The sequence below is a fragment of the Panthera tigris genome, chromosome A2 (genome assembly GCF_018350195.1).
Source record: "Panthera tigris isolate Pti1 chromosome A2, P.tigris_Pti1_mat1.1, whole genome shotgun sequence".
In the NCBI taxonomy this organism is placed as follows: Eukaryota; Metazoa; Chordata; class Mammalia; order Carnivora; family Felidae; genus Panthera; species Panthera tigris.
In genome coordinates, this window is record NC_056661.1 from 149147738 (window position 1) to 149166194 (window position 18457).

Below are 18457 nucleotides of genomic sequence, written 5' to 3' on the forward strand. Positions count from 1 at the left end.
GTATTCTTTAGTGAAGCTGTTACTCTTTTAATGAATGGGCTTATTGGTATTGAACTATATTACTTGTATGTTCATAAGTATATCTTTAAGATCCTTAGTTACTTACAAAATGTGTTCCCATATGTAATTTCAACAGTTACAACTTGTGTTCATCTTTTTTTTTTTTAATCTATCAAAACTTTTATTATCAAATAAAAGTAGTACTATAAGTTAATATAAAGGTGATAGCCAGACCAAGTTTCATCATCATCGATTTAAAAATGATTGTTTTGTGCTCTTAAGACCATAGTTTTATGCTTCTTTCTGTTTCAACTTTTTTCCACACCCCGCCCCCAAAGGGGGTTCTACACTATTTGGAAATAAAGTATATTTCCAAGTACCAAAGCACTTGGTATAGTGCCATTGATCAAGATGTGTTTTCTCTCTTTTTGTAGTTTTAGTCAATGGTTTTACCCTTCAGATGTGTATCACAACCTATAAAGTAACTGGATCAGTTTGGTTTGATTTTTCTCCTGTCCTTTGTACTGCAGAGTGGAGATCCCTGTAAAATTGTTCACAAACAAATGATAAGAGGGAATAAGAAAGAGAGAGGTCTGGATGATTTGTCAAATGAATAATCAAGTCCTAACACTCAAGAGGTGATTTTTCACAAGATTGAATGTCCAGTGAAATATAAGACAAATTGCAGATTGTTATTTTCTGTGGCTGAATTGATCGTAGCTCTAATAGGATTAAGGAAGCCAGGACTGGGGCCTCAGAGTTTACACAGTCCCGGGAGATACTTTTATGTGCAGGCCGCTGATGGTACCACCTTGCTACCATCCGTGTGTGGCCAACCACCCACACAAGCCACAAGCCACAAAGCAGGACCACCAGAGAAACTGCACGATTCTGGGCATGCCCATCACTATGGCCGGAAACGTATCTTGAATGCACACCTTTCATTTTCTTCATCTGTTTTCTCCTCCTTTCAGTATGTTCTCCACACAGAGGTCTCTCAATTGTTTAGTTTTTTAACATGCCCTGTCTTCAGCCCTTTGTGTGTGTCATTCCCTTTACGTGGAATGGCATTTGCTCCTTCTTCTCACCTAGCCACTTCCAAGCCTTGTGTCGATCTCCATTTTAATGTCACTTCTTCAGAGCAGCCTTCTTTGCTTCCCTAAACTAAGTATTATTCCCCTAACACATGCTCTCTGGGCATGCTTTATGGCACCTCATTCCTTCTCATACCACTTTTCACAATGTGAAATAAATACTTGTGTAACTAGTTACCGTCTCTCTCCCCTATTAAAGTGTTAAGTCCACTGTAGCTTACAGCGCAGACTGTCTTGAGTAGCACAATATCCCCAGAGCCTAGCACAGTGCCCTGCTCACATAAAGCACTTAAAAAGAATCTGTTGAAGAAATGAAGTGAAATATCCCCTTCACAACTAGTGGTGTCCCAGTAAAAGGCATAGTTTCTTTTTTTTTTTTAAGTTTCTTTCTTTCTTTTTGAGAGAGAAGAAGAGAGAGCGCAAGCAGGGGAGGGGCAGGCGGGAGGGGGAGAGAATCCCAAGCAGGCTTCACATTGTCAGCGCAGAGCCCAACTTGGGGCTCGAACCCACGAGCGATGAGATCGTGACCTGAGCCGAAATCAAGAGTCGGATGCTTAACCGACTGAGCCACCCGGGTGCCCCAAGCATAATTTCATTTTTTAAAGATCCTCTGATGTATGTATTATGGTTTATTTGAGGTATATATGTCATCAGAATGTAGTTTTACGACAGAATTATTGTAACAGAATTGACAACAGAATTTGGGGGGGAGGTGATATTTTTAAATATCACAGTGAATTTTTTCAGTGTTAACGTTGAGGAAGACAAGCTCACTGTAATTTCCTGAGAACAGACTTACCAGCACCAACCCTAAAAATAGTTCACGCGTTTCAGGGAACAAAAACCGCAAAACCTATGAAGCCAGCAGCCTCAGATCTCCCTGTTCCTGCTGAGGGTGTGCGCAATATCAAGAGCATGTGGGAGAAAGGGAATGTGTTTTCATCCCCCACTGTATCAGGCACACCGAACAAGGTAAGTATAGGATTTTGGTCTTTTAATTTTGGAAGTTGGATTTTTTTCCTTTTTCCCCTGTTTGTTTTTGTTGGTTTCTGTCTGTCTGTCTGTCTCTCTCTCTCTCTTTTTTTTTAAGGAACCACACTAGTTAATAATAAAAGCAATGAAGACGATATAATTCTTTCAGAGGCAATGTGTTCATGAGGCTAGACTCTGTACTATGCTCTCTGGCCACAGTATTCTAAATGAAGAGCTTGAAAATAATCCTCAGCCCCTGGAAATAGGGAGGGGGGTGAGGTGCGGAGGAAAGAAAACCAGATAACATAGTCTTTAAAGAGCAAGTTTAAGGTTTCTTTTACTCAAAATACTAAATCTAAAGATCAGTCATTGATCTGTGTCATGTGATGGTTATGTGAAGTAACACTTCATAGTCTTTTGAGGTTACTTTTAAGGGGTTTTTTCTCCAAGTAAAGTTCTTTTTCTCTCTCTCCCTCTCTCTCTCTGTCCTGTTGGATTATTAACTTTGTAGGAGACTGCTGGCTTGAAGGTGGGGGTTTCCAGCCGCATCAATGAATGGCTAACTAAAACCCCAGATGGAAATAAGTCACCCGCTCCCAAACCTTCGGTGAGTAGCTTTGGGTTTTTCTGAAGTTTTTTGATCTCTTAGTTTTTAGCAGCAAAAGAAAACAGGCTGTGGGCCTATTTGCCTGGGAAAGACAGTGCTCCAGTTCAATAGCAAAAAGGAGGGGCTCAGATTTACAGAGGATGGTCCACCCTAGAGGGTAAAATGGAACCATAATCACCTCTACACCCTGAGAAGAGCAGCTAAGCCCGAGCTGGAGGCAGTTCACATTTACACTCTTAACTGGTCTGTTTGTTTAGCTTCCATTCTATAAATCACAGCTAGGAATTTGGAAGTGCAAATGTCAAATTATCTTGGCCACTTCTCTGTGGAGAGCACTCCTAGACTTATTCCCCAAAGAATGTGTATGTTGGCTATTTTGAACCCATATTTTCTAATTTGCCTAATTTCTGTAACTTAACACAAAAATATAGTAATTGGGTAGTTGTTGAAATAATTGCTGTAATTTTATTGTCAACACCTCCAAAGGAAAGCCATTAGAAAGAAAAAAAAACAGTAGAACTGGAAACTATAAAAACGGGTTATGAATGTTATTTTTGGAAATCTGACATTTTCTTATTAAGAGTGGCTATCTTACTACAAAAATGTTCCTTTAAATTTTTCATTGAATGTCTGATAATTGCTTTCCATTTATCATTATAATCAAAAACCTTACTAAGCTCCCTACCAAATATTAGTGGGTTTTCTCTGTTAGATTGCTTTTATGCCTTTGTTGGTGCCCAAGGGAGCAGAGACTGCCTTGTCACAACCACTCTAAGCCAGAGGTAGGAGAAAAGCATTCTAAATCATGGTCTCTGCGTTGTTGACCATTTTATTTCATCCATTGGCTCCACGTTTAGTCTCCAAAGTCAGTAAAGTTTATCACTTTTCCAACTTAAAAAAGAAAAAATAGAAATATTTCCATATCTTTCATGGATGCAACTCCCTATAGTCATCTAATTAGTATTCAGCCCAAGATTTTTTGCATTAGGACTCACAGGAGGTATAAAACTTAATGTAAACCCAAGTTACAATTGGAAAGTCTTTATATATTGGAAAAAACTTCTCTTCCGCCTTCCCAGTAGGTACAGGAAAGGGGGCCTATAATTGGAGACAGTTTAAGTGAGAGATCATACCCAAGAGGTATGTTCTCTTAAGTGTCTCAAATTTCCCCAGCACCCAAGGTGACATAAAGAGTAGAAATTACTTTTTGGGGGCGTCTGGGTGGCTCAGTTGGTTGAACATCCAACTTCGGGTCAGGTCATGATCTCATGGTTCGTGGGTTGGAACCCCATGTCAGGCTCTGTGGTGACAGCTCAGAGCCTGGAGCCTACTTAGGATTCTGTGTCTTCCTCTCTCTCTGCTCCCCTCCCCCCACTCCTGTTCTTATCTCTCTCTGTCTCTCAAAAATAAATAAACACTAAAAAAAAAAAAAGAGTAGAAATTCCTTTTTTAAATGGTAATTTATATAATTTATATAAGTTATATAAGTTCCAGACTAGTGATTATTAGCCTTTCTGAATTGGGGATCTCTTTGAAAACCTAATGAAATCTAAGGACCCTGTCCCCACAAACCTGCATTTGACACAAATTCAGAAAGTTCATGGACCCACTGAAGATTTCACAAGCAAGGATAAAGAGAGAAGGTGTATGTTTTCTTCTTTGATGAGTATGGCACGTTGCTAGAGGAGATGGTCACTTTTTCACATTTACAGTATTTGCAATCTATTTCATTTCTATATCCTATTATACTCCTGTATTCAGCCCAGGACTTGACCCATACTCTTTTAGCAGTACCTTAACTGATAAATTCTATCATCATCTGTGTCATCCTAATGGGAGGGTTAAGAGATTTATTATTATTACAACAGATATAATAACTGTGTCAAGGTTTCCACCAAAAAAGCCCATTTTCTGGCAGGACCAAAAGGTATCACAGGGAAATTACAAAATCATTGCCTGCCTTACCTATGATTTAGTAAGCAATTTGCTAGACCATCTCCTAGAGGATGGAGAGGAAAAGGAAAGAAGAATGTGGCAATTAGTATAGCTCGTGGTGACCACTTTTTTCCTATGTCCCATTGGATTTTGTAGACTAGTGTGGCTTCCTGAATGAAGGTCACATCAGAAGAAAACACATGTAAGTGATGTTATAAATAAAAGCCAGTTTGAGTATGCTTGATAAGCAATTTAAGCTTTGTGCACATCCCTGGCGTAGTAGACGCAGCACTATGCCAAAATCTGAATAAGCAACAAGGCAGTCTCTGGGGAACGACATGACTTGGAGCCCAGCGAGGCAGGAAAGTAAGTCAGAGACACTATGGATCCAGGAGAAATGAAATTTCTGAAATGCGGAAAGTGCTGGAAGGATCCAGCAGATGCATAAAACTTGTCAGGAAAAGGTTAAGTCCAGGAAAGCAGCTTAGAAAGACAGATCAAGCAAGGATCTGATCCAGGCCTTGTCCAGGTGGTCTCATACTGGTGGCCTGCAGCTAAGATCTGTGTAGTTTGGGGCCGTCGTGTTTTATTCCCCTTTTTAAAATTGTAATTTGAACACGTTTCAGGTGTAGAGGCAGACAATCTTGAATTTGTCGATTCTCTGTTGTTGTTGTTGTTGTTGTTGTTGTTGTTGTTGTTGTTATCGTCGTCATCGTTGTTGTTGTTGTCGTTGTTCTGCACCAGGCCTCTGCAGGCATTTGTATTTCCAGCCTGGCCCTTCATGGCAGGCATCTGAGTTTGACACCCTTGGGACTCTGGTCAGCCTGACCCTGAACCCAGGATGTCAGAAGATTACCTAAGACAACAGCAAATAGGAGACCTTCAAAGGGGCCTTCTGATTTGCGATCAGAAGTGGTTTCTCTTCAGCCCCTTGTTTATGTTCCCCAGTATTCATGGGTGGAAGGGACAGCCTGGCTTTGTTTTGACAGATGTGTGGCATGTGGACAGTAAGGAAAAATCAGAGGGAAATTCTTTCACCAAAGCAGTCCTCACCCAGGGAAACCTCAAGAAGGAAGGGAGTAATCCAAGGATTAGTGTCTTGCTCAAGAATTCCCCAAAGGGAAACACCACTGGCTATGTAATAATATTCATATATGCTAAAAATTAAAAGTGTTCAAAATAGCTCATCAAATCAATATTACTTAGGGTCCCTGAAATTTAACTTATTCAAAATCAAACATTGATTTATACCTGATTCTTTACTGGGACATCTACTGCTGTTTGTGGGTAGAATTCCCAGGATTTCGGGGTAACTTTGTAAACGGAATCCAGTTCTGAGTATGTCTGTTTTATCTGGTTTGACTGTTCTTTGTGTCTAAACTACATGTTATGTATAGCAATTTAAGTGCTAATTTGTCTTTCTTTTTGTTTAAAAAAAACAACAACAACAATGTCTTTCTCAGCTGAATTCTCTTCTTCATTCTCTGATCTCTGGTTGATTGGAAACCTGCTTCTCCTGCTTCATTTCTCCCTCTTCTTCCGGAGTGGGTCTTTCTCTAAAATGTAGTCTGGTCAGGTAATTTCATTTATATTTCCCTTTTGATTTAAAATGCCAACTTACCACTTGGATGTTAATGTTTTCTTAAAATGGACTCTAAACTCTTTAAGTGCTCTCAAAAGATTCATAGGCAGGATTTAAGGGAAATACACTTCACCGTCTTCTGTAGAAGAACATTCATGTGAAAGAATAACAATTGTTTTATATGAATCAAATAAATAAAGTAATAACAGCCCCTTTCCAGAGCTTCCATTAGTATGTTCCTAATTATAGTTTCCCAAATTTTCAGTCTTCCAGACAATTTGGCAGCTCCTAGCTACATTGGCAAAGGTAGTGGAATTCTTCAAAAACAATCTGATTTGTTGCTTACTGGTTCCAAGTTAAATAGGTATAACTCTCTCCTAGAATATCAGGAATCCCAGCCACAACGGAAATCCAGAAACTCAGTAAGATTAAGGTAAATCTGAAATGCTTCACATGGTACCATTTAACCAGTGCATTTTTAGTGTCGAGATTTCAATAGTATCTGTCAAAAATATGTCCATTTAGACCAGTGTCTGTGGATAAATGCAATTGCTATTAGCTTTGCCTTCCTAATGAGAAAAGGGCTTGCCAAAATAAACATTACTATTTTGGTAAAACACATTTCTTTTCTCCAAACTACCTTTGCCAAGTACTAGCATAAGCAAATGCTGGAAGAAAAGTAAATGGAAACAGAAATTTGGACCCTTATCCAAACCAAATTAATTATGAGGTAGTAAATAACGAATCAAAGCTATGTAACTGTTATCAAGCGTATTTTAGTGTTTTCTTCCCAAGATTTCCACATGTTTTCACATATGTCATCAGCTCGATTTTCTCTTATGGGTACAATTTGTGGCAAATGTTTACTTTCATGGGGCTAGGTTCTACTGATACACTTCTGAATTACCCACCTACTCCTCAGGAAACACGAAGTGACTTGAGTCTGAGGAAAGTGCAATTAGAAAAGAATTTTAGTTTGAGCTGCCCAGAAGCAGACCCCAAGATAGTGCAGGTAGTTTACTTGGGAGGTGAAGAAAACACTGCAGGAAGTGAGTCAGGGAAAAGCAGGTAACCAATAATGTTATTAAGCACATGGGCTATAAAAACTTAATCCCACTGGGGCAACCCAACCTAAAACACATGCTTCAGAGTTACTCCTACGTGAGGCATGAGTGAGCCTGAAAAATATTCTTGCACCAAGTCTCATCGGTGAGTGATTGAGGACTGCTCCTGGGGTTGTTAACTCTCTGAACTTCCAGCCTCCCTCCTGGGTGGGCAAAGTGGGCATCTGTAGCCAGAGAAGGTCCTCAGGCAAAGAAATGGAATATCGGCATCTAGAAGTTAGGCTGGAATGTACTAAAGTCCTAAGAGTTCAGGGATACAGGCAGAACACTGAAAGAAAAGGTAATCTGCAAGAGGTGAAACACTTACACAACCTCAAAAGAATTATTTAAAGCCAATGTATGTTCTGTTCACTTCTAAGAGTGTGAAAAGTTAAAAATAGGCTACATTATTTTAAATATGCTTTTATTCCAATTCTACTGACCCATTAACAGTAAGCCCTTGGTTGAGGATAGGAACTAAATGCTGGATAATTCTAGCCCATTCTCGTGTCATAACATAGATCAAGGTCTATATAAAACCAGACTGTGGCTAATGATCCTTTTGATTCCATCCATTTCGTATCACTAGGATAAAGTGTATTAAACAAGAACTTGATTCAAACAAATAACAGACGTGGTGACTTATTTAGACCTGGTCAGAAAATATAAATGGCCACCCTACCAATTTTCTCTGCTTTTCCTTCATTAGGATTTGAGGCCAGGAGACGTATCTGGCAAGCGGAACCTCTGGGAAAAGCAATCTGTGGATAAGGTCACTTCTCCCACTAAGGTAATTTTCTGGGAAGATTTGTTTTTCATAGGTTCTTTTCCTGCTGTGTGCTGCAGTATGATGTCCCAGGGTCAAATGAGACATATCACAGATCCACAGAGCCTTGTCTGGGTAACAATCACCTTCTAAAAATTTATATATGGTACAGTGAAAGGCAAAGTTCACAGAGCCTTCAGAATTGTAGGCTTGTCAGTCATCCAACATAAATAGTCCAAACTCGTAGGGTAGTTCCCAGCAAGACATTCTAGAAATGCCACAGTGTTAGGAGTGTTGACTACAGAGGTCGTGTCATATAAGCATGGTCTGTAACTTCCTTACACGGTCCAGGCTTGGAGCCACAGGCATTTGGAGATCACCTGGGGAAAAACGTCTTTCTCCGTGAATGGCTCCAAAGCTGCTTTCTGGAACTATTACCTTGCCAGCAGCCTACGACCTAAGGTTGCTATGGCAAAAAGTTAAAATAGTATTTAAAAGTTAGGCAAAACTTGCTACCCTATGAAAACTTATAGTTAAGAGTGCTTGGATTTGTCTTTTTTGGGGGATAGGGAGGGTCTTCTGGTCAAAGGCTATGCTCATTCTTCACACAGGAGGCTCCGGACAATATCTAAATGATGCACAGACTGAAAATAAGACCCCTTGTTGTCCAGCCAATTCAACTTCTAATTGTAGCCCTTCCCCAATTCAAGCAACAAGCCCAGTCTTCTCTTTTTAATAGAGGAAAAATTGAAAAGAGAGAAATCAGAGAGCCACTAATAAGCAGAATTAGAACAGTGTGCTTATGGGTCAATTTAGAAGCACTTTTCTAGCAAACCCAGAACGAGGAACACCTCAAAGGCAACCAGAAGATTTCTGCAGTTTCTCAAGTGAGAGAATCCCTTCCCCTTCCCTACCTTCTACAGGCTCCTAAGTCTGGCACAGCTGCCTAAGTGTGTTGTTCCATCTCTTGGTCAGTTATTGATTGCTCTTACGTTCCAATAAAGTCCACTAGCCCAGTCTCTCTACTTAGGGTGAGTTTTAAACAAGTTTTCTAAGTCATGGCTAAACATATTAGAAGTACCTAGTAATAATTATCACCACTACAAACCACTAACGCTTTCTGAGTGTCTGCTCTATGCAAGGGACTGTTCTACTTTCTTAAGCTACATTATCTCAACTACCCTGTGAAGTGGGTTTTATTATTACTTCCATTTAGAGCTGAGGAAAACAAAGCACAGAGAGATGAACTTTCCCAAAGCCACACAGCAAATAAGCTAGCAAAGCCTGCGTTGAAGCTGAGGCAATCTGGTCTGAGCCTACATTCTTAACCATTATGCATGCTGCTTGCTTTTGAAGATTGCTTATTTAGCAGAAAATACAAAGTTTTAAAGTTCTTTGCTCAGTTTTCTCCTGGTGGAGGAGGGTAGGGGGATCGTTTATTAGTTTCTTTTTTCAGGCAAAGAATGAACTTTTGTTGACTTAAGCCATCATGGCCCCTCTAGCATCTCAAAAGTGGCGGTCCAAATGTGTATGTAGTTGGATTTCTGAGTAGAGGGTACCAGCTGTCTGTAACCCATCAGTACCAGTTTAATGGAGCCTCTCCAGAGGATAACATTCCTCTGAGCCAGGGTTCTGGAAAGTGGAATACAGATATAATCTGGAATGGTAAAACTCAAGAGAACTCCACTCATGTTCAATATAACATAAACAGCACTCCTTGGAATTATGCAACATGGTGGTACAGGTGGGAAGGTGACAGGGTGAGTGCCCCCTTCTCCTCAGTCTATAACACAAAAGTCTCTGTACAGTAGTAATGATGATAGTAATAATAATAATATGAATAAAACCATGAGGCCCAGAGATGGGTTTATGCAGTAGCAGAGTAGATGGCTTCTTTGCTCCAAAATGTCAAGCTCACTACATGTCATGCAATCATTCCTTTGAAATGGAAGTACTCATTTGAAAATGCAGATTCACAGCACTAATAGTTGTGGCTACATCAGTAAGGACTTTTAGTAAAGGGCCAGATAAGTTTCGAGGGTAGGGGTGTTAAGAACAGAAAGGAAGAGGGGTGCCTGGATGGCTCAGTCAGTTTAATGTCCATCTTCAGCTCAGATCATGATCTCATGGTTCATGAGTTCGAGCCCCGCATCAGGCTCTGTGCTGACAGCTCAGAGTCTGGAGCCTGCTTCAGAGTCTGTATCTCCCTCTCTCTGCCCCTCACCTGCTCATGCTCTGTCTCGCTCTTTCTCTCTCTCTCCAAAATAAATAAACACTAAAAAAATATATTTAAAAAAAAGAATAGAAGGGAAGAAATAAAACATAACACATTCCACTTCTCCATTGTCCTTGACGTGGCCAAGACTGAGCCATTCAGTCACGTGTGCCTGTTCTGGAAAACACACTACAGATTCCTGGCCCTTCAAGTGGAGTTTAAAAAAAAAAAAAAAACTCCTTGACTATGAATGTCACAAACAAGGCTAAAAACCAAGATAGGGAAGGGGAAATATAAAGAAGAAAGAAAGAAGAAAGTAAAAAAACCAACAGAAGAGAGGGTAGACTAGAAGATGAGGAGCATATTTGAATAGAATACCAGCAATAATCCCCCCTTTCATAAATATTTGTTCCTGCCATATTACAGTTATTTTTGTCTTCTTCTGACACAAAACGTCTCGCTGAAACACCACGGCTTCTGGATTTAAAGCTCTCTTCTCTTAGCAGGTTTGAGACAATTCAAGAAAGAACCCAAAGTAGCCGCTTCAAGATGCTGGACCAGCTCAGTTGAAGAGGGCTAGTTTGCTCTGTTTTATATTTATGTTGATTTACTAAATTGAGTTCATTTCCTTTTGTTTTATTTTTCATTATCCCAGTAAACCCATGTATATTATCACTATATTTAATAATCACAGTCTAGAGGTGTTCATGGTAAAAGTACTGCCTTTGCACAGGAGCCTGTTTCTAAAGAAACCCATGCTGTGAAATAGAGACTTTCCTACTGATCATCATAACTCTGTGTCTGAACAGTGATACCAACCACGTCAGAAGTCAACAAAAGGAGATTCAAGTTGAAAATTGCCTGAGGAATGTGTGCAGTGTCCAGAAAAACGAACCATAGTGGTTTCGTTTTGGTTTTTTTTATTTTAAATACAGAAGTCATGTTATTTCTGCACTTTAGAATAAAGCATGGAAGAAATTATCTCAGTGGGCAATTGTAACACTTTCTGAAAGTAATCCGTTTTCAGATTTGAGATACTACAATAATCTTTACAAAATGTCTTTAAAAAAAAAAAAAGATGTACTGTTAAGGTATTCCTTTTTTCATGCTGATGAATATCTAAATTGGTTTATGATGTTAGCTGACATTGGTACTGATTCTTTAGGTTGGTTGCTTTGTGGATTTCTTTGGTAGTGATAGCGAACCACATTTTAGATGACCTGATCATGTATGTATGTGCATACACATATACAAACACACTAATGGTAGAAAGCTTTTTTACGTGCTAGACTATTATATTTAGCAGTATGTCCTTGTAACTAGCCAATATCACAGCTTTTTAAAAACTAAAGATCACAATATTATATTAATATTTCATATTTGCCAATAGAGACATGGCAGAACAGGTATTGATATGTTTCCAGTGCCCGCTAACCTGTAAGAAGAAAAGAGAGATTAGAAGTGTCAAAATGAGTTGGCATTTTCTATAAAACATAGTATTTAGTTTATAATTAAAAGCAATCTTGAAGTCCAGGCTGAATTGTACTAAATCTACCATCTGGGTCAAACTCCAAGCTTGCTCAGAACTGTATTCTATTCTTAATATCAAGTCCGCAGTAGGTTGGCTTAGGTGACAAATGAGGTCTCTCCCTTCTCTAAAATTGAAAGACAAGAATTTTAGTTGCAAATTGTACAGATTGGAATTCTACATGTGGATATACTATGACCAACACTGGCTAATGTCTGGAAGCAGAGAAGAAAAGCGAGCAAGAGCCAATATTTAGGAGTCATGACAGCACTTCCATTCTTAACGGACTGAAATGCCTTTTAAAGTAAACTTTTCTATTTTTTTTAGTCATTGGTACTTGTCATAAGTAGATAACGTGTTGAATTTTGAAAAACTCTATGTCCCTTTTATTAGTCTTACCTTTTACCCCCAAGTCTATTGACTTGTCATTTTTACATTTTACACACACAATCTAGATATCAGATCTTATTTTAGCTTGTAAGTGTTCATCTATTCTTCACAATGGATGACAAAAGAGTACTCCAGTGTCTTGGCAATACGTTCTAGCGTAGAGATATACATACAGTGTAATTCTATAAACTTGTACCTCATTTGACTTAACCAAAATTGTCTTAGTCTCAATTCCTGCCACAATGAGGGAGCCTCGCAAACGCCTCTTTTCTAATCTATGGTATTGCCCTGGAAGAACTTGCCAGGGCAAGGCTGGCATGAGAAGTGACCACTGCCTCTCAAAGTCTATTTTCCTCGTAAACCAGTAAAGAGCTGTTGAATCCTGTAGCTGTAGCACACCTGGGCCAAAGGAAGGAAAGCCACAAGGATTGCACAGGTCATGCCCCTATGACAGAGTAGACATGAGTCTATGATAAAACGAACTAGAATTCACATGCAGTGCCTAATTTAGCACCAGCTCCCATAATTGGAGTGAAATGGATCAAAGTTTGAATTAAGGCCGATGGTGAGGTAACATTGCTTTGTTGTACTTTTGAATAAGAGCTTCTCTTGATCACTATTATATATTTTTTCTAGAAAGTCTAAAGTTGAGAAGAGAATATATCGATCCTGACTTTTATTCCAATACTGGATGGAATAAGTTTTAGGGTAGAACTTTGTTCAGTTTGGATTTAATCTTTTGAAAAATAAATTCCTTGTTTACTTGTTTGATTACAGTTCTCTTTGTTATCTTTAAGAAGTAAGACTGCAAGGTGACTAGCATGTTCTGTGAATCTGCCATTCCTAAAAATTTTATAAACACTTGATATTTTTCACTGATAATTGATCGCTGCAATAAATATATATTGTGAAAATGCATCCACAATAAATGGAATTCCTCCAAATGTCTTTGCCTTGTGTATTTTTATGTACTATATTGATTACAAATAAGAGTTGTATCTGTTTTAACAAAGATGGTGGTATAGCAAAATGTATATTTCAGATTGAGTCTTGGTTTCACTCTTTAAAAAAGAAAAGCCACTTCATATTTTTAAAGTAATTCTTATTACAGGCAATGTTATAATAAAATAGTGAAAATTGCTCTGATATGGACACGGACCAAATATGTATAGAAAAGGTTGAAAGAGGGATTAAAAAAATTCTCCTTCCAAAAAAATTATCAGATCTTCCCCCATCCTCCTTCATTCCCCATCTTGTCATACACCACCCTCTTCTTCCTAAGATGGGAGTACTGGTTCCCCAAAGGTAGTACCTTTTATAGTAGAAATGGCCATTTAATATATACCCTTCGTTTGTAGAATACTTACTATTTGCAATGCACTGACAATTACATTTAAATCCAAAGATTTTTTTCAGAGTAATTTTCCATATGTATGTAACACTGTTGGCATATAAGGTTCTTTTCATAAAGGTTTAAATTGTGAGCCCAGAATTCCTGAACAGGCCTCTAAATCTTGCCCATAAGATTGGATAGAATTAGCCAAGTTACTGCAGCTTAAAAAATAATTAGTACTTTTTACTTCTACGTCCTAACAAGAAGGGCAATCAGTTTTAATGGTTACCAGAGGGGAGGTGGCTAGGAGTGTAGGTGAAATAGTTGAAGGGGACTAAGAGTACACTTACTGTGAAATGAGCACAAGGTGTTGAATAGAATTGTTGAATTGCTATATTGTACATCTGAAACCAATATACTACTGTATGTTAACTATAAAAAACAAAAGACAACAAGGTAATTGTCATCAAAGCCCATTCACAAAATTAAATAATGAGAAGAATACAGTCTGGTATTGGTGCCAAACTAATAGGATTAGGAATGGAGGGAATTTAATTTTACAACGTGCATATTCAGATTATAAATTTAAAGAGTCTGTTGTAGAAACAGATCTGTATTATAGGGTTTTTTCATACCCTTGCTTCCACGTGTGCTCCAAATAGAAGAGTGGATTTTTAAAAATCTCATGACCCTAAATACGTGTTCTTCCATAGGACCAAGGAAATGACCTAACAAGGTCTTGACTTAAGTGCTCTGTTTGTGTCAAGCTTATTAATCATGTTGTCCAACATTCTATATCCTTACTGATCTTTTTTTTTGTTCCATATCTACTATTGAGAAAGGCATGTGAAAATCTCCCCATTTGATTGTGGACTTGTCTATTTTTTCCTTGTAATTTTGTTAATTTTGCTTTCCATATTTTAAGATAATGTTTTAGGTGCATGTGCAAATCTAGAATCGTTGTGTCTTTCTGGTTAATTGAATATTTTAACATTATGAAGTAACACTCTGTTTGCGTAGTGAAGATTTTTGCCTTAAAGTTTATGTTTTCTATCCTTAATATTGCTACAGTGGCTTTCTTTTGGTTAACACTTGCATGATGTAACTTTTCCCACCCCTTTACTTTCAGCCTTTGTGTAGCCTTTAGTTTTAGGTGCATGTCTTTAAAAATCATATAGTTTGGGTTCAGGCTTTAGTCTAGTCCGATTATCTTTGAGTTTTACCTGAAATATTTAGTCCTTTTATATTTAATGTGATATTTTCTCATTCAAATAGTATCTTAGTTATGTGCTACCTGTTCGATGCACTTTTTTTCTCTTGCCTTTATGCCAGGGCTACTTCTGCTTCAGAGCATACAGTGATCTACAAGAGGCAGCTAAAAGGCTGAGGTAGACTTTTGGCAATCCAGTGGGGCCAAAAGAAAAAAAAGAATATTCTGTCAAAGATGAGGACTTGTGAAACTACTTCCCACTTATGGGTCTACAGAGAGCTGCCTCCTGAAAGTAAGGGTGAGCTTGAAATAATCTGGTCCTTACACAGATTGCCACCTTCCTACTTTTGGGGAACAACTGTATTATTCTAGTGGGGAGATAAATGATAGGTGATAGATATTAAAAGTTACAAAATATTGAGTAACAATTCAAGAATTTAAGAGAAAATATCACAAGGTTCTAGGACATAACTGTCAAAGAATTGTGTAGTACATGATTGTCACTGTTTAGAGAGGGGAGAAAATATTTCAGCGTGGGGTAATGAAAGAAAAGTATTTGCCTTACATTCTTTGGTACCCCCAAAAATATACCCAGTGCACCACACATAATGGTGTTTGATAAGTGATATGGTGATTTCATGAGCAACCTAATTTATAAACTCTCTTCTGGATGTACTGCTGTCAAGTTTTAGACTTGACAAGTTTTAGAGTTTTTAGACTTCTGAGAGGTTTATTTGTTTAGTAACATTTTTGTTCCCAGATTTATAATTACTCTGTCATCTCAGCCCTGCGTTTCAGCTCCATGAAGATGGCTGGCCTCTTGCTTAACTCAATGCGGATTTAATAGCAGAGTTTTACCAAGACATGCTTTTAGTGATGTTGGCTTTTGCTACGTTGAAATATGATTACCCAAAACTGTCTCATTAAAATATGTTGTAGAAGGCCCAACTGGTCAATTCTGGCTGGATAAAGAAGATTCATTCAATAAACTCATGTGGAATGTACTAACATAAAAATTATGTGAAAGAACTATAGTCATACAGAACACAAGATTAATTTCTTAGCTAGTTTTTAGCCTTACCTAGCATTCTTCCACACAAACCTACTTTTCTTAGAACAAATGCTGTCTTTTGTCCATCTGGTGCCTGCCAAGTGTAGCATCACAGGTGCTTTGAGTTTTTTCAAATGATGGAAATCAGCTGTCCTAAGTGCACTGGGGTTTCTAAATTCTTGGTAAACATCAGAATCAACGGTAGAAATCGTGGAAATCATGTAGTTTCCAGTCCCAGGAGATTCTTATTTAGTAGGTCTAGAGCTGAGTTGTAGAATACTGCTTTGCTATTCAAATACCTATTTGTAAAATGCAGATTCTGATACAATAGGAGTGGGGAGGGCCTGAGATTCTGCATTTCTAATAGGTTCCCAGGTGATGCTGCAGTGGCTGTGGCTGCTGCATTGGGGAACACATTTCAAGTAGCAAGGTCTCTCACCCTAGGCTCTGTGTGGGAATGTGTGCTCCAAAGATTCTCACTAAAAACAACAGAATCAGATCACTTGCTATGATAGAACACTTTATGTATGAACTGTCAATCCTTACATCAACCTTAGAACATGGGTGCCATTTATTATCTCCATTCTATAAGGAAACTGAGACCCAGAGAGATTAATAACTTACCCACGGCCATATGGCTAAGTATTCTGGTTCCAGAGTCCACACTCTTAACCCCCTATGCTAGTTTTTCTCAAACTTCAGGGTGCATCAGGGTCATCTGGACGGCTTGTTAGAGCACAGATTGCACCACCTCAGAGTTTCTGATTCAGGTGTGAGGATTGGCATTTCTGACAAATTCTCACATGATGCTAACGCTGCTCAGGTCCCAAGGATCGCACTGAAAACCAACCCTCTTTGCCAGACCGATTCCAATTTTCCCAAGAATACATCTTGGAAACTGACATCCCTCATGCCCATCAGGCCTGTGTTTTCCAATTACTTGCTGAATATTTTTACCCAAATCTCTCCAGAAGATGCTCTGTACATTCTGATCTGTGTTCGCGTATTGTCCCTTATCTAACATATCAGCCTTATTTTTTTCCCTTTGTAAGTTCACTGAAACCAAGCTTGAGTCCACTTCATCTGAAAAACTTACCGTATGACCTCAGCACACCCACTGTTATCTGAACCTTTGTTCTGGTTAGCTATTTAATACCCCCTGTAGAGCGCCTGCCTTGTGGACATTAGGCACTGGACTAGACAATCAGAATGCAAAGGGGAAGCTCAGACCTTCCCTTCCAAAGGCTCAGAAACTATTAGAGAAAGCTACATGTTGACATTACAGTTTGGTGAGTCCTAAGCAGAGATTTATACCAAGTGTTAATAGTTGTACAGCAGAAGAATCCTCAACTCAAGATGGATCCTGCTGGCTCAACCAGAGCGTATTTTCCTCATGGACAATCACCAGATCTTACAGCACCCTTAGTTCTTAGCACTACACCTTTCACATGCTAAACACTCAGCAAAATGTTTATACATATTCATTGAAGACCTACAAATATTAGTCAACATTAGGCACTAGACATACAAAGATAACTAAAGGCCTAGCCCCTGCCCTTAAGGGGCTTTGATATTAAGTAGTAGGAAACAGAAATGAATAGATAAAATGCAATAATGTGTTGACGTTATGACGGGGGTAGGTTAAGACAGAGGCCCAGAGGACAGACAGAGTTGTCTAAAAGAAACTCAAAAGGGTACTTCTGGGACAAAGGTGGCCAGCTGCTCCTAAGAAGGCTAACTGGGTGACATGAACATGCTTCAGTTTAAGCTCTGCTATTAAGCTTTACAGCCTGAAAAAAGGATTTGGTCAGCATCCAGAGAAGGAATCTATTTCTCTTCTTTTATGGCTGTACCAGTAAATTAGCCAAGCTCAGAAACCCAGTATACTATATAAAGTCAGAATGGCAGTGCACTCGTTTGCAATGAGAAATTGCCTTTATGGGAACCCTAGGCTCCTGTGACCAGCATTATTTTTCTGTGAACTGAGGTGCTATTTCCAAGGGAGGGGGCTTCCAAGAGAATCACTAAAGACTAGACGTGTCTGACTGAAGGGGAGGCTGGCATTTTGCTTCCTGTTGGATGGCTGCCTAGCCAGGAGTTGGCTAATTTGTCTCTATGCTACCTGAGCTCACAGAACAGGGAATTGAAAAGAACCAGCTAGATAGGACAGCACAGTGCCAGTGTACAGAAGACAGATAGGTCCCATATGTGCCCACCAGTCCTAGAGCTGCTTGTTAAGATGACAATGGGTCAGTGGTGACACTCTTTCATCATGTAGGGATCATCACAACAAGGCAAGTAGATGCCCAAGTATCAGAGTGATATGGTATCATTGTCACCAACTGGAGGTCCATTGGTCAAATGATAATGACAGCTAACATTTATTGGGTCCTTACCATGTTCCAGGTACTTTCTAAGCACTTTACATGTTATTCACTCATCTAAGCCTCACAACAACCCTACAGGATAGGCGCTACAGATCTCTCTTGACTTATGATAGGGTTACATCCCAACAAACCCACCGTAAGTTGAAAATATCGTAGGTTGAAAATGCATTTAACACACCTAACCCGTCAAACATCATTGCTTAGACTAGCCTACCTTAAACATGTGTAAGTCTACATTTATATCAGCCTACAGCCAGGCAAATTACGTAACACAAAGCCTATTT

The 18457-nt window shown here is 38.9% G+C and overlaps 1 protein-coding gene across 7 annotated transcripts in view; it reads left to right on the forward strand.

Moving 5' to 3' along the window:
- The window catches only part of CALD1 (caldesmon 1), a 187964-nt gene extending 174828 nt beyond the window's left edge, over positions 1-13136 (forward strand). For 6 of the 7 annotated variants that reach the window (XM_015534909.2, XM_015534907.2, XM_015534906.2 and 3 more), the window contains 4 exons: positions 1929-2066; positions 2578-2673; positions 8003-8083; positions 10778-13136. In XM_015534909.2, coding sequence (XP_015390395.2) covers positions 1929-2066; positions 2578-2673; positions 8003-8083; positions 10778-10786 — 324 coding nt within the window. In that variant the 3' untranslated portion in view covers positions 10787-13136. The remainder of the gene's footprint in view (positions 1-1928; positions 2067-2577; positions 2674-8002; positions 8084-10777) is intronic. The other variant, XM_015534908.2, reaches the window with a different exon arrangement.
- Positions 13137-18457: the final 5321 nt, after the last annotated feature.